This window comes from Oncorhynchus keta, chromosome 7, assembly GCF_023373465.1.
Source record: "Oncorhynchus keta strain PuntledgeMale-10-30-2019 chromosome 7, Oket_V2, whole genome shotgun sequence".
Taxonomy (NCBI): Eukaryota; Metazoa; Chordata; class Actinopteri; order Salmoniformes; family Salmonidae; genus Oncorhynchus; species Oncorhynchus keta.
Window position 1 is genome coordinate 13,182,199 of NC_068427.1, and position 16,604 is coordinate 13,198,802.

General features: G+C 44.4%; 1 protein-coding gene across 5 annotated transcripts in view; it reads right to left on the bottom strand.

Moving 5' to 3' along the window:
* Positions 1-6,229: 6,229 nt before the first annotated feature.
* lrp2a (low density lipoprotein receptor-related protein 2a) overlaps positions 6,230-16,604 on the bottom strand; it is a 69,056-nt gene continuing 58,681 nt past the window's right edge. For 4 of the 5 annotated variants that reach the window (XM_052522001.1, XM_052522000.1, XM_052521999.1 and 1 more), the window contains 15 exons: positions 14,865-14,996; positions 14,498-14,641; positions 14,080-14,245; positions 13,860-13,988; positions 13,286-13,506; positions 12,883-13,062; positions 12,674-12,793; positions 12,427-12,517; positions 12,225-12,292; positions 11,305-11,422; positions 11,045-11,171; positions 8,012-8,125; positions 7,791-7,907; positions 7,633-7,704; positions 6,230-7,501 (listed from right to left, as the gene is read on the bottom strand). In XM_052522001.1, coding sequence (XP_052377961.1) covers positions 7,331-7,501; positions 7,633-7,704; positions 7,791-7,907; positions 8,012-8,125; positions 11,045-11,171; positions 11,305-11,422; positions 12,225-12,292; positions 12,427-12,517; positions 12,674-12,793; positions 12,883-13,062; positions 13,286-13,506; positions 13,860-13,988; positions 14,080-14,245; positions 14,498-14,641; positions 14,865-14,996 — 1,970 coding nt within the window. In that variant the 3' untranslated portion in view covers positions 6,230-7,330. The remainder of the gene's footprint in view (positions 7,502-7,632; positions 7,705-7,790; positions 7,908-8,011; positions 8,126-11,044; positions 11,172-11,304; positions 11,423-12,224; positions 12,293-12,426; positions 12,518-12,673; positions 12,794-12,882; positions 13,063-13,285; positions 13,507-13,859; positions 13,989-14,079; positions 14,246-14,497; positions 14,642-14,864; positions 14,997-16,604) is intronic. The other variant, XM_052521998.1, reaches the window with a different exon arrangement.

Below are 16,604 nucleotides of genomic sequence, written 5' to 3' on the forward strand. Positions count from 1 at the left end.
CAGAAACAAAAACCTTCTGAAACTCATCATTCTATTCGTGTTCTGAGAAAGTAAGGCGAGAAATTGCCAATAAGCTGAAGATTTCGTACAACGCTGTGTACTACTCCCTTCACAGAACAACGCAAACGGGCTCTAACCAGAATAGAAAGTACATTAGAGTGTCTATTTTGAGAAACAGATGCCTCACAAGTCCTCAACTGGCAGCTTCATTAAATAATACTTGCAAAACACCAGTCTCAATGTCAACAGTGAAGCTCTAACTGTCTGTGTTCTTTTGCCCATGTTAATATTTTTATTGAAAGATACATCTGCCTAAAAGGCCAGTGTCTATTTTGAGAAACAGATGCCTCGACTTCTACCTGAGGATCCTCAACTGGCAGCCTCAATCTAACTCCGGTGCCATTAAATAAACACACTAAAAGAGTGAGAGGTTAGGTGAGGAGTGACGGAGGGAGTTTTGCAAAAGAAACACCAGTCTCAATACCTAAAAAGTCCTACCCAGTTCAGTTTGATTGGAGACGGTACCCGGAGGTGATGCTGACCAGGATGCAGTCCTCTGGGATCCTGGTCAGAGTGCCAGAAGGCCAGAAGGTGTGAGAGAAGAGAGCCTCCGTGGTCTGCATGGCTGCAGTCCACAACGACCAGGGTGGTGGTGTACCCCTTCGAGGGGGGAAGGTCTGTGACAAAGTGCACGGAGAGATGGGACCAGGGTCATTGTAGAACCGGAAGTGGGTGGAGTTTGCCATAGGGGAGGTGTCTCAGTGTTTTGCTCTGTGTGCAAGTGGATCAGGAAGAGACGTAAACCCGGATGTCCTGGGCCATGGTGGGCCACCAGTACAGAGACAGTTGATAGTACTGGCTATACCCGGGTTCCCCGACACAGGTGCTGTGTGTGCCCAGGCGAGGAGACGGTCCCGCGCATCAGAGGACACATAGGTATGCCCCTATGGGCAGTGGGCAGGTGAGGGTTCCTGTCACAGGTCTCGACCGATGTCGCGTCCACATTCTACACGACAGGAGTCACAATGCGGAACAGGGGAATAATGGGTTTCACTTTCTCCCTCCGATCCCTTGTGGCATGCACCCGGGACAACACATCGCCCTTGACGTTCTTTGATCCCGGCCGGTAGGAGAGGGTAAAGTCAAACCTGGCGAAGAATAGGGCCCACATGGCCTGATGCGGTTTCAGCCTCTTTGCTGCTTGAATATACTCTAGGTACCGGTGGTCCGTCCGAACAAGGAATTGGTGTTGAGCACGCTCCAGCCAGTGCCACCATGTTTTCAGTACCTTCTTGACGGCCAGCAACTCCCGATCCCCTACTTTGTAATTCTGTTCTGTGGGAGACAGCTTCCGTAAGTAGAATGCGCATGGATGGAGCTTAGGTGGCAATCCAGTCCGTTGGGAGAGAACAGCCCCTACTCCAACCTCAGAGGTGTCCACCTCCACGATGAAGGGCAGTGACGGGTCAGGACAAGCCAGAACAGGTGCGTTCGTAAAACGTTCCTTGAGCGCACGGAAGTCTTCGTTGGCCTCCTCAGTCCATCGCAGTTGTCTAGGACCTCCCTTCTGGAGGGAGGCGAGAGGGGCCACCACTGTGCTGAAACCCCCAATGAAGGGCCTGAAATAGTTGGCAAAACCTCGGAAGCGCTGCACTGCCATTTTGTTGGATGGAACAGGCCACAACCGTACTGCACTGACCCTTTGCTCTTCCATCTCCACTCCCGCAGTAGATATGCTAGAGCCCAGTAAGGAGACCACCTGCTGGAAGAAAAGGCACTTCTCCGCCTTGGCGTACAGGTGGTGCCCTATCCACCTCTCCAAAATGGACCTGACATGAGAAACATGTTGCTCGCATGTAGTGGAGTACACCAAGATGTTGTCTATATACACCACTACACAGCAACCCACATGTCTCTAAACACCTCGTTAATGAAGGATTGAAACACAGGGGGTGCATTTGTCAGGCCGTAGGGCATTACCCTGTATTCGTAGTGCTGGTTCTGAAGGCGGTCTTCCATTCATCCACCTCTCTGATGCGCTCCAGGTTGTAGGCACTGCGTAAATCCAATTTGGTAAAGTATTGAGCACCGTGCATCTGTTCGATCACAGTGGGTATGAGAGGCAGGGGATAACTGGATTTAACAGTTGCCTTATTCAGTGTCTGGTAATCAATACTGGGGCGGAGCAATCTGTCCTTCTTCATGAAAAAGAAGCTGGAGGAGGCCGGAGAGTTGGACGGATGGAAGAATCCTTGGGCCAGCGCCTCCTGGACGTAGACCTCCATGGCTTTGGTCTGTGCATGCGAGAGAGGGTAGATTGGCCCCCACAAGGAGGGTAAAACCAGGCAGTAGGTCGAAAGTGCAGGCCCATGGGCGAGGAGTGGGCAGGCATGTGGCACAAGTTTTTGAAGAAGCCACCTGTAGGTCCCAGGATTCCTCCAGGAAAAGGGACGTGGGTGGCCTGGTCCAGACTTTCCATGGAGGTGGCACAGAGAGACACTTCCTGACACTCCTGCGACCAACCCAACAACCTCCTCTTTGTCCACGATATACTGAGGTTATGCAACTGTAACCAGGGGAAAATAAAACTGCAGGGTTTGCAGGAGATTCTAAGATGATGAAAGTGATGCGTTCATGGTGGTTTTGAGAAACTGTGAGGAAAATGGGAATTGTGGTCTGGCACACCAGTCCGGTTCCTAATGGGGATGGTTGTCTAGGGCATGGACTGGGATAGGGGGTGTGACGGAACTAGAGGAATGCATATTGATAAGGCCACTGACCGGTCTAGGAAATTTCCTGCAGAAGCTGAGGCCAGTAGCGCAGGACTCAGTGGGGAGCCAGGACAGTCTAGGAAGGTGACAGGAAGGAGGACGAGCTGGGTGGACAGAGAGAAGCAAGGCATGTCCACGCCTTCCTGGGAAGGTGCAGGAGAGCTCCACGGCCTGTCGCTTCCTCGCCTGGTTCTCCTCCAGGGGTGGTCCGACTCCCCGCAGTAGGAGTAGAGACCCTGTGGACGGCTGCGTTGACATCCCTCTGGGGGAAGGTGTGTCTTTCCCATCCCCATGGGCTCAGCCTCGCTGGAGGTTCCTGGGAGAGACCCGAGCCCCCGGGATGGGTGACGATGGGCACGCAGGAAATGATCCAGGCAGATGGCCATGGCGATGAGCTGGTCCAACGTGAGGTCCTCATCGAGACAGGCCAGCTCGGTCTGGACGTCCGCCTGTAGCCCGCTGTGGAAAACCGTCAACAAGGCCTGGTCGCTCCAGCCAGTGGACGCAGACACTGTCCAGAAATCCAGAGCGTACTCAGACGCTGTCCTGGACCCCTGATGTAGACAGGTCCTCTGTAGGATGGTCGCAAACAGCACAGAAGAGTTGGGTGAAGCGCTCATAGGACTGCATTTCTGGACCGTCCCTCTCCCAGACGGCATGCGCCCACTCCAGAACCCTGCCTGTCAGCACCGAGCTCACCAAGGCCACCTTGTCCTTCTCGGAGGCCGTCCCGGCATGACGGGCAAGGTGGAGGTCACACTGCAGGAGAAACCCCCTACAATGAGCTGGGGTGCCGTCAAACCACTTCGGGAGGGGCAGGTGGACATTGCTGATTGGACCAGGTGATGTAGATGGTGTTGGGGTGGCTGGAACGACCATGGGGAGCTGGGAAGTTGGTGGTGTAGCATGCACCTGGTGTACGGTCCGGAGCACCTCGTCCATGGCAGTCCAGGCATGAGTCGTGGTATAGGAGCTTCGCTCCTATAACGGAGATGTTGGGATGTCCTGATGCTTCCTGTTTCCGTGGGTCAGTCATTCTGTCACAAGTGTAGAGAGGAGTAGGCAGGAGGCAATCACAGGTTTAGAACTACTGAGTTTTTTAAAGCACTATATATTTAAAAGCGAAACGAAACCCAAAGTGCAAAATAATAAAGTACTCAGGAAATAGTTGGAGAGATTCCTCTCAGGAAAACAAGCAACATTTACAATGACCGACAAAGACAAATGACAGAGGGAGTATACCTACAGTGATAGAGTGGGGATTGGAACCAGGTGTGTGTAATGATTACGACGAGACAAGTCCGGGGTTGACGAGTGAAGGGAGTTTGCCAGCAGCAAGTTCGGCAGCAGCTAGAAGGCCGGCGACACCGGACAGGAGGGGGAGCCAAAGCGAAGGTTGGTGTGGCACATACAATGTGCTTCCAATTTAGTGGCAACAATTTGGGGAAGGTCCTTTCCTGAGTCAGCATGACAATGCCGCCGCTCACAAAGCAAGGTCCATACAGAAATGGTTTGTCGAGATCGGTGTGGAAGAACTTGACTGGCCTGCACAGAGCCCTGACCTCAACCCCATCGAACACCAGGCTTAAGAAATGTTACAACATCTAAAGGAAAGCCTTCCCAGAAGAGTGGAGGCTGTTATTTCAGCAAAGGGGGGCCGACTCCATATTAATGCCCATGATTTTGGAATGAGCTGTTCAACGAGCAGGTGTCCACATACCTTTGGTCATGTAGTGTATGAACTGTAAATCAGTAATATCTTTGAAATTGTTGCATGTTGCATTGTTCAGTAAAATAGATACTCAATGATGTACACTATCAGTCAAACGTTTTAGAACACCTATTCATTCAAGTTTTTCCTTTATTTTGTACTATTTTCTACATTGTAGAATAATAGTGAAGACATCAAAACTATGAAATAACACATATGGAATCATGTAGTAACCAAAAAAGTGTTTAAAAAAATCAAAATATATTTTAGATTCTTCAAATAGCGAGCCTTTAACTTGATGACAGCTTTGCACAATCTTGGCATTCTCTCAACCATCTTCATGAGGTAGTCACCTGGAATGCATTTCAATTAGCAGGTGTGCCTTGTTAAATGTTCATTTGTGGAATTTCTTTCCTTCTTAATGCGTTTGAGCCAATCAGTTGTGTTGTGACAAGGTAGGAGGGTATACAGAAGATATCTCTATTTGGTAAAAGACCAAGTCCATATTATGGCAAGAACAGCTCAAATAAGCAAAGAGAAACGACAGTCCATCATTACTTTAAGACATGAAGGTCAGTCAATACAGAACGTTTCAATAACTTTGAACGTTTCAAGAACCACCAAGCGCTATGATGAAACTTGCTCTCATGAGGACGGCCATAGGAAAGGAAGACCTGGAGTTACCTCTGCTGCAGAGGATAAGTTCATTAGAGTTACCAGCCTCATAAATTGCAGCCCAAATAAATGCTTCACAGAGTTCAAGTAACAGACACATCTCAACATCAACTTTTCAGAGGAGACTGTGTGAATCAGGCTGTCATGGTTGAATTGCTGCAAAAAAAACACTACTAAAGGACAGCAATAAGAAGAAGAGACTTGCTTGGGCCAAGAAACACGAGCAATGGAAATTGGAGATTTTTGGATCCAACCTCTGTGTCTTTGTGAGACGCGGTGTTGGTGAAAGGATGATCTCTGCATGTGTATTCCCCACCATAAAGCATGGAGGAGGTGTTATGGTGTGGGGTTGCTTTTCTGGTGACACTGTCTGTGATTCATTTTGAATTCAAAGCACACATAACCAGCAAGGCTACCACAGCATTCTGCAGCGATACGCCATCCCATCTGGTTTGGGCTTAGTGGGACTATCATTTATTTTTCAACAGGACAATGACCCAACACACCTGCAGGCTGTGTAAGGGTATTTTATCAAGAAGGGGTGTGATGGAGTGCTGCATCAGATGACCTGGTCTCCACAATCCCCCGACCTCAACCCAATTGAGATGGCTCGGGATGAGTCGAACCGCAGAGCGAAGGAAAAGCAGCCAACAAGTGCTCAGCATATGTGGGATCTCCTTCAAGACTGTTGGAAAAGCATTCCAGGTGAAGCTGGTTGAGAGAATGCCAAGAGTGTGCAAAGCTGTCATCAAGCTATTTGAAGAATCTCAAATATATTTTGATTTGTTTAACACTTTTGGTTACTATATGATTCCATATGTGTTATTTCATAGTGTTGATGTCTTCACTATTAATCTACAATGTAGAAAATAGGAAAAAATAAAGAGAAACCCTTGAATGAGTAAGTGTTTTAAAACCTTTGACCGGTAGTGTATGTAGTGAATAATTCATGAATATTGAAATTAAATGTTCCTGAGGTGCCAATAAAATATTGTGTTAATCAATTGTGTGTTAATTAACTGTGTTAATCACAATGTAGTTTAAGGTAAGAAAAACAGACTATTGAGATTGTAAAAAAAAAAAACATTTATTAATTTTACGTCTCAGCAGCATAAATTTCGTCTCCCACTTTGCTAGCTAGAAAACCATTTGAGCATATTTAGAATTATCATTGATACAGTCTTTATTTGTCATTTTCATCACAATATAAAACAATCAATCTAAGAGCACACGATGTATAACCCATGTTTAGAAAATGACAGTCAGATTCCTAATTTCTTCAAATTCTGTATCTTCAGATGCTCTTGGACTTTACCAGCTCCAGAGTCACTAGAGATGTCCAAAATGTTACATCTTCACACATTAAAATCATTGGCATATTCAAGTATTGTTCCAAATTAATTTTAAAAAGAGGCCATCATTATTCATTAAAAAGTCTTACCTAAATATGATAGTTTTGATTTATATATGCCAAAAAAAGTCAGGGAATTGTTTTTACAAGTTTGAACGTAAGTACCATGTAAATATGCTTAGCATACTAATTCTTCGAGATATTCAGAATTTTGATAGTTTTCTTTTTACAGCATCTATAGATTTAGAATAGCTAAGGTAATTGGATCAGTTTGTGTTTGTTTTGCTCCCTGAAATGAGGTATATAAAAACATGCAAGATAAAATGCATACATCTTCAGTTTGGTTCAGTGGCAAAAATAGTTAGTTATCCTTTCAAAACATTGTCCTAATGCGATATATCTACTGTACATTCACAATGCACTTCACCTGTTATGTTACCTGTTACTTTGTTTATGAAGCACTATCGATAAGTTCATCTACTTCCAACAGCCAGAGAATATTATCGACAAAAATCTTACTCTTCAAATTTACAAATGTACAACATATTTATAACATTTCTATCAGCAGCTTCAGTGCAAAGATATACATATATTACATCACAATAAAAAAAAATCAGGAAACAAGAATTGGCATCAGAAATATCCGAAGGCATAGTCACGACAGACCTCTTTTCTGTATGCTAAAGAAACGTTTGTCTAATTTCTTTTCTCAAAACAATCTTCGTTTTTTATTTTATTTTATTTTTTTACACAGGCTGCATATAAAAATAGATTCTGTGCAAAGGAGAGTGTGTCTTTGATTCCCAACTGTGGGAAACGGGACTACACATCGCTGTCCTCTTTAACAAGGTTCGCTGTGTCTCGGAAAGTGTCCTCAGTTGGTGAGTAGGTGCTGGGACGATCCCTCTTGAAGGGTTTGGCGGTTGGGGCAAAGGGAGAGGGGTCAGTGGAGGAACTGTCCTCATTGCTTCCTACTGCTTTTTCATTCTGCATCTGAAAAACAACAAAGGGATGACTAGCAGAAAACAGGCCAACACAACCCCAAGGCCTCTTAACCTACAAGTTTGCCATTTTCTACTGTAGAACAGGAATAGGAGCTGCTTGGGTGGCAGTATTGGCCTTACCTCTGAGTAGGTAGGGTTTTCAAAAGTTGTGCTTGGCTTAAATTTTCTTTTGAAGAAGCTCCACCTGGACTCCTGTCAATGTAGGACACAATTGCAGTAAATTACAATATAATCCCTTACATTTAACTAATGATACAAGTACAGGGCGGGAGAGTCACCTGAACAGGCTTGGCTCTGGCTGTGGAACTGTCCACGGTGCACACAATCTGATCTGTATGGTACGCTGGGTTCGCAAGGTTCTTCTCTATCTGCTCACCGCTAACAGTAACAGTCACCTGTTAGGAGTAAAACAGCGCAGAGCAATTGGTGCTGCTTTAACAATGATGTCAATCCCAACCTGCCCTAGGAATGTTCATGCAACAGTGTTGCCTTTGCGCACCTGTGTGGCGTGGATGACAGCAGGCTCACTAGACGATCCAGCCGCTGCAGTGCCATACAGAGGGTTCTCAAATGTGATTGGCTGCCTCCCCGCTTCCACGGCAAAGCTGTCATCCTGAAAGAGAGACAGTGTTATTTTATTTTATTTTATTAGGATCTCTTTTAGTCCCCATTTGGACTAATCTTCCAAGAGTCCTTAACATTAAAATACAATTTATAATACAAACACACTTTCACATATAACACACTATTACAAACATACACAATACACTAGCATAATGACCCAATAAATATTCAATCTAAAAAAATATTGATTCTTCATCTACTATAGTCCCACAACATTTCTATATACTATATTTAAATTGTTTTTAAATAATGTTTAAACTTATATATTGAATGGTTTCTAGTTTGCTCAGTTAATTTATTCAATTTCTTTATTGCTCTAAATCAAAATGTTATTTTGCCCATTTCTTTTTTCTGTCTGGATAACACATAGATGGTGGACAATCTATTCCTAGTATTTACAGAATGTCTGTCTCTTACTAACTGAATACCATTGTGAATAGAACTTGGCCGTTTTAAATTATGTATATTATAAAATAAGATAAGGATGTTTTTTTCAATTATCTTGTCGATTGGTGACCAACCAAGAACACTGCCCATGACTGCAACAGAAGAACCATATCTCTGCAATCCATGACTAAAAAGAACAATCCCACCTGACTGCAACAGAAGAACAGACTGCAACAGAAGAACCACATCTCCACCTTAAAACAATCCTTGCTGCTTTATTCAGTGCATTCTGCAGCCTCCTAACTTCACTAGTTGATGCATTTCCCCAGACCACCGAACAATAGTTCACTTGACTCTAAACCAATGCCTGTGTTATTTGCTGAAGGATTTTCCCTGGTAAATATTTAGCTATCCTTCTGATTATGCATGCTGTTTTAATATTTTTTTTTACATAGATTAGTTATTTGAGACGACCATGATAAGCAGTTGTCTAGCTGCACTCCCAGTAGTTTGGTTTCTGCCACTTCTTCAATTTGTACTCCCACCGTACTTAATTGTATCCCATGCTGTTTTGGCCTTTTCCTAGTTGAACAGACCAACATAACTTTGGTTTTCTTGGTGTTTAAACCAAAGTTTGTTTTGGCAAACCCATTTCCTGATAATCTTCAAATCTCCTTGCAAAGCTTGCTGTACTTGTTGAACCGATTGTCTTGCTGCATAAATTGTAGTATCATCTGCAAATATAGTAGCTTGAATTTCAACCAAGGCATAGGGAAGGTCGTTGGTGTATATTAAGTAGAGAAGTGGCCCAAGGCAGCTGCCCTGCGGTATTCCAGTTTAACACATTAGGGGGGAAAAATGAACCATTGATATAGGTAGACTGTTTCCTGTCAGTTAGATATGACTGTACCCAATTCAATGCTACCTCCTTAAAACCATAATGCATTAATGTTGTCAAAATAATTTCATGATCCACTAAATCAAATGCTGCACTGAAATCTAAAAATAGTACACCTACAAACCTGCCATTATCCATAGCATTGAGCCACTGGTCAGTCATGTCAACCAATGCAGTGGTAGTGGAATGGTTTTTGCGATAAGCATGCTGATTGGCTGTAATAAGATCATTCTTTTCCATATACTCCCACATTTGTCTACTCACAATACCCTCCAATATCTTACTGAGTGTAGGGAGTAGACTAATTGGTCAACTATTCATCATGTCCCTCAAAGATGACACATTGCTATCTATCACCTACATGTATTTCAGGTTTGTAGTATGAACGCAATGCCCTGCAATTGAACTCTGGCTGGGAATGTGTTGACTGTCTATTAGTCTTGTTAATAACGGACAGTAATAAAAAGCTGGAGCTGGAGCACCCCCAGAGAACATTATTTAGTGTGGAGGTGCTGACTAATGGAGAATAAACTGGAAGCTCGAAAAATAAAGAGAGTCGCTGTCACACCCTGAGTTTGCTTTGTATGTTTCTATGTTTTGTTTGGTCAGGGTGTGATCTGAGTGGGCATTCTATGTTGGATGTCTAGTTTGTCTGTTTCTGTGTTTGGGCCTGATATGGTTCTCAATCAGAGGCAGGTGTTAGTCATTGTCTCTGATTGGGAACCATATTTAGGTAGCCTGTTTTGTGTTGGGTTTTGTGGGTGATTGTCTATGTTGATTTTTTGTGTCAGCACAGTTCTCATTAGCGTCACGGTTGTTATTTCGTTTATTGTTTTTGTATAGTGTGTTTCAGTGTTCAGTGTTTTCTTTATTAAATATCAAGATGAACACAAACCACGCTGCATTTTTGTCCTCCAATCCTTCTCGCCTCTCCTCTTCAGATGAAGATGAGGAACACCGTGACAGTCGCACGCTCTATGTATACAGTATATCTCCCTACTCTTCTACGTACGCACTCCCTGTACATAGATTTTTATTGCGTTATTGACTGTACGTTTGTTTATGTGTAACTCTGTTGTTGCTTTTGTCGCACTGCTTTGCTTTATCTTGGCCAGGTTGCAGTTGTAAATGAGAACTTGTTCTCAACTGGCCTACCTGGTTAAATAAAGGTGAAATAAAATAAAAATGTAAATAAACTCCCAGTAATTTCTTGGGTAAAACACCAACGTTTTGGCATCACTGTGCCTTCTTTAGGGTAGTATACACATACATACATACATACATACATACATACATACATACATACATACATACATACTGTGTATATATACACACACACACACACACACACACACACACACACACACACACACACACACACACACACACACACACACACACACACACACACACACACACACACACGTATATATATATATAGTGTTTGACTCTCAATTTATTTTCATAGCTTAAAATAATGTACAAGGGAAAGATTTACAGAGGTCCAAAAGGCCAAAGTCAATCGGGGTCTCCCAGGCCTAACACAGGATTAAAATGCTGACAGTACAGTCTGAAGGTACAGTGACACCACTAAGTGCTAATCCAACACAATCCAGTGCTTACCAACTGCATGGCCCTGTCAATGAATGAAACCCCGATGGGTGGAGGTCCCAGATCCATGGTGACATTGTCACCCGAACGAAACGTCACCCCGTTCCCAGTGTCACCCGATTTCACCAGACTGCTTAGGCTGGAAAAGAGAGACGGTACAAAAATAGTTTACCATTTCCAGGGTAACAATTCTCATATGAAGCTCTGGTTTTAAAACGACACAACAGAGGCACGCACAGATGGGTGAGATCAGGTCAAAGCTGAGATCCTACCTGGGTAGTTTGGGCATGGATGGGATTAAGGAGCCAGTTCGTTTGTAGTTGAGGAAAACCCCAACAGCCAACGCTCCAGTGATGAGGATGATAATCACTGCTAAAAGTACGGCAACTGCTGAAGACAGAGATATCAGCAGCAATGTTTATTCCAGAACATTTCTACTCATCATTTGTAAGTGTCCAGATAAACATGTACATATCAGTAGTCCGAAACTAAAACAATTTCTCACTTATTGCTGGTAAATTACATGCAGAACATTTAATTTCATTCTTCATCTGAAAAACAACAAAGGGATGACTAGCAGAAAGCAGGCCAACACAACCCCAGGGCCTCTTAACCTACACGAAGCAATAAGAAGCAAACCTCAAACAGTTAGAAGGAATAGAAACATATGTTCTGCATGTTTGCCATTTTCTACTGTAGAACAGTAGACTTATTACTTAGCTGACATTCTCCCAATTGAAGTTAAAAGGTTATAGAGTCACTTTACAGGATAGAAAAACACCTTTAGGGTTTAACCAATCTCAGGGTCACAATCTAATTTGACCTTGATCTAACTAGGCAAGTGAGTTAAGAACATATTCTTATTTTCAATGACGGCCTAGGAACAGTGGGTTAACTGACTTGTTCAGGGGCAGAACGACAGATTTTTACTTTGTCAGCTCTGGGATTCGATCTTGCAAACTCTCGGTTATTAGTCCAACTGCTCTAACCGCTAGGCTACCTGCCGCCCCAGTTGTGAGGCAACGGTTTCCAGAAAAATGATGTAATTTGTCTCTGACCAATGTTGTATAAGTATTCTACTGTGAACCATTGATCAGTGGAAACTTTTTTTATGAAGACTGGCATATTGGACTGACTTGTTTGGGGAGAAATCATATAGATATTCTACTTCTTATCTCATATTATAATATACCTGTTCCTGCAGGGGCACCCCTGGACTTTCCCATCTCACAGTAACTCCCTGCATAGCCATATGGACACCTGGAATATAAAATGCAAAAAAAACAAGTTTCTTCCTGCTGGAACGAAACACTCCTATGGCTTGTGGCTGTGGTGTTACATGTTATAATAATATGACAACGAATCTACTTCCTGACACCAGCTGCTGAACTCACTTGCACTTGGGCAGGCCCCCTTCGTCAGTGTAGCAGGTCCCTCCGTTCATGCATCTGCATGCAAGGGGCATTAAGACTGGAGCCTCAATGGCTGCAGGAGTGAAAGCCACGCACAAAGTCACCACAACGTCACCACAATGTCACCACAACAATATCAAAGCAGCCATGCCTGCATGGAGTATGATTTCAACAATAAATGATGGTGCAGCCAACATGGCAGGGAGGTGATGTGATTTAATGACCATACCTGCGTCACATTCGTTGGGGTTGAAGCCAACCAGGGAGGAGCCTTGAGGGCAGGTGCAGGTGTAGCCTCCAGGCCGCAGCAGACACAGGTGACTGCACATGTTCTTACAGGGGTTGGGTACTGATAGGGGGAAGAGATCAGTGACTACCTTACACTCACCAGACAGGAGAAAACTACAGTGTGTATGTTTAGACTTGAAAAACTCTAACCTGAACGGTTGTGTCTGTGCTCCTGGTAGATGCGGACTTGAGTCAGCCAGGGGTTGATGGTCAGCACCTTCACTTTGTCCCCCTTCCCAAACTTATCCGTCTTCCAGACTTCACCCCGCTCCTTGGTTGTCCAGTACACATGGCCCTCAAAGACATCCAGGCTGTAGGGATTACCAATATCTGAAGCAGAAAATGACCATACTCAATTAGCCATAGTTCCATAAGACCTAGTCTATTGAAGTCCCATTGAGGTCAGAATACCTCTTTTACAAGAGAGACTTTGTCCTGGACATGTGGTCTGATTTAATCAGTCACTTTTAAGGGAGTTAATAATGTAGATTTTACAAAGACTATAACATCACGATGTTAGCAACATCTAAGAAAGGTCTCAGTGGGTTCGGACCTCCAGACATGATGATCTTCCTCTCGGTGCCGTCCGGCTTCATGGACTCTATGATGTTCTCTTTGGAGTCACACCAGTAGATCCTGTCTCCATTCAGGTAGTCCAGAGCCAGTCCAGTGGGCCAGCCCAGGTCCTCATCCAACAGAACCTGCCTATGCTGTCCGTCCATCCAAGCAGACTCAATCCTGGGTCTCCTTCCCCAGTCTGTCCAGTACATGAGTCTAGGGAATGCACAGACACATAAAACAGTCCCTGTTAACTAATGTTTTTGACTACTTTGAAATCTATACACTGTCGATCACTCGACATTGCTGTTATAGCTGAGAGGATCCAGTGTATTAGCTTATGGTGAACACTGACACACACACACACACACACACACACACACACACACACACACACACACACACACACACACACACACACACACACACACACACACACACACACACACACACACACACACACACACACACACACACACACACACACACACACACACACACACGCACACACACACACACTCATTCTTCTTTGGAACAAACAGAAAGCCTGTAGTTGATCACTTCCGTACCCGAGTGCTGGGTTGACAACAATAGCAGCTGGCTGGTCCAGGTCATTATGGATCAACCACTTCCTGTAGCGACCATCTAACTTTGCCACTTCAATTCGATTGGTCCCTGCGTCTGTCCAGTAAATGTGGCTGAGAAACAGAAGGAAGATGTTAGATTGTATTCAACCCAAAAGGTATTTTCAAAAAACGAAAATAGTAAGCAATGAGTGAGGTCTTGTACCCTCCGATCCAGTCCACAGCGATGCCATCAGGGTTGGCAATGTATCTCAGGTTCAGATCCAACTCCTTCACTGGGTTATTGCCGTTGTCATTGAAAGTGGTCATGTAGGCCCGCTTGATAGAGCCAAACTGAGAGCCTCGGCCCAGAACTGTCCAGTACACAATACCTAAAAGCACAACAGGGTCATATTCATAAGCACACATCATAGCAAAATGTTTGCAATGGAAAATGCAAACAGGTGTTTCTCATTTAACAAGTTCAGATAGTCCCTCCCTGTTTTGACCCATTTGCTTCTGTTTGGTTCCTAATGAAGTGGAGTAAACATTAAAACCTCCCCAGTCACTGTATCACTCCCATAGTGCTCTTTACATAAGCCCAAGAGAACTGCCTAGTTAACTAGTTGAGCTGAAGGTCTTACTGAGTCCGATGCCCTCTGGATCCCACTGGTAATCCAGAGCCTGGATGTGCTCCATGTTGTCCACGTAGTCTGAATACTGCTCTGAGGACAGGTTGAAGCAACGAATCCGCACATTGTCGGGCAGAAGCAGCACTGGTGGGTATCCTGAAATGGAGAATGGAGAATATGGTAACTTCCTGAACAATCAGGACGAACAGATCGGAGACAGAGGTTGCGTCCCAAATGGCACCATCTTCCCTGCTGTAGCAAACTGGCTCAAATGAAGATCCTACATCTGTATCGGCCCGGGTCAAAAGGAGTGCACTACAAAAGGGAATAGGGTGCATTTAGGATGCAGACAAAATGTCTTGTCCAGCTAAGCTCTTACCCTCAGCAGCACACTTCATGCCATGCTGCTCGCTGACTGAGCGGAAGCCCTGGGCACAGAAGCACTCGTAACTGCCCTTGGAGTTCTGACACTCCTGTGGACATGTCCCGTAGACCTCACACTCGTTCACGTCTGATCACAAACACAAAAAAACAGGAAAAACACAGAGAAAAGACCAAAAGATTACTAATAGCGTAAGAAGAGGAAGGAACAGATCATCAAAGATTGTGATGTTGTTATAGAGTGGTGTTTTCTTCTACAGTCGTGGCCAAAAGTTTTAAGAATGACACAAATATTCATTTTCACAAAGTCTGCTGTCTCAGGTGGTATGATGGCAATTTGCATATACTCCGGAATGTTATGAAGAGTGATCAGATGAATTGCAATTAATTGCAAAGTCCCTCTTTGCCATGCAAATGAACTGAATCCCCCAAAAACATGTCCACTGCATTTCATCCCTGCCACAAAAGGACCAGCTGACATCATGTCAGTGATTCTCTCATGAACACAGGTGTGAGTGTTGACGAGGACAAGGCTGGAGATCACTCTGTCATGCTGATTGAATTTGAATAACAGCCTGGAAGCTTCAAAAGGAAGATGGTGCTTGGAATCATTGTTCTTCCTCTGTCAAACATGGTTACCTGCAAGGAAACACATGCCATCATCATTGCTTGGCACAAAAAGGGCTTCACAGGCAAGGATATTGCTGCCAGTAAGATTGCACCTAAATCAACCATTTATCAGATCATCAAGAACTTCAAGGAGAGTGGTTCAATTGTTGTGAAGAAGGCTTCAGGGCGCCCAAGAAAGTCCAGCAAGTGCCAGGACCGTCTCCTAAAGTTGATTCAGCTGCGGGATCGGGGTACCACCAGTACAGAGCTTGCTCAGGAATGGCAGCAGGCAGGTGTGAGTGCATCTGCAAGCACAGAGAGGCGAAGACTTTTGGAAGATGGCTTGGTGTCAAGAAGGGCAGCAAAGAAGCCACTTCTCTCTCGGAAAAACATCAGGGACAGACTGATATCCTGCAAAAGGTACAGGGATTGGACTGCTGAGGACTGGGGTAAAGTAATTTTCCCTAATAAATCCCCTTTCCGATTGTTTGGGGCATCTGGTAAAAAACCTTGTCCGGAGAAGACAAGGTGAGCGCTACCATCAGTCCTGTGTCATGCCAACAGTAAAGCATCCTGAGACCATTCATGTGTGGGGTTGCTTCTCAGCCAAGGGAGCGGGCTCACTCACAATTTTAACTAAGAACACAGCCATGAATAAAGAATGGTACCAACACATCCTCAGAGAGCAACTTCTTCCAACCATCCAGGAACAGTTTGGTGACGAACAATGCCTTTTCCAGCAAGATGGAGCACCTTGACATAAGGCAAAAGTGATAACTAAGTGGCTCGGGGAACAAAACATCAATTTTTGGGGTCCATGGCCAGGAAACTCCTCAGACTTTAATCCCGTTGAGAACTTGTGGTCAATCCTCAAGATGCGGGTGGACAAACAAAAACCCACAAATTCTAACAAACTCCAAGCATTGATTATGCAAGAATGGGCTGCCATCAGTCAGGATGTGGCCCAGAAGTTAATTGACAGCATGCCAGGGCGGATTGCAGAGGTCTTGAAAAAGAAGGGTCAACACTGCAAATATTGACTCTTTGCATCAACTTCATGTAATCAATAAAAGCCTTTGACACTTATGAAATGCTTGTAATTATACTCAAGTATTCCATAGTAACATCT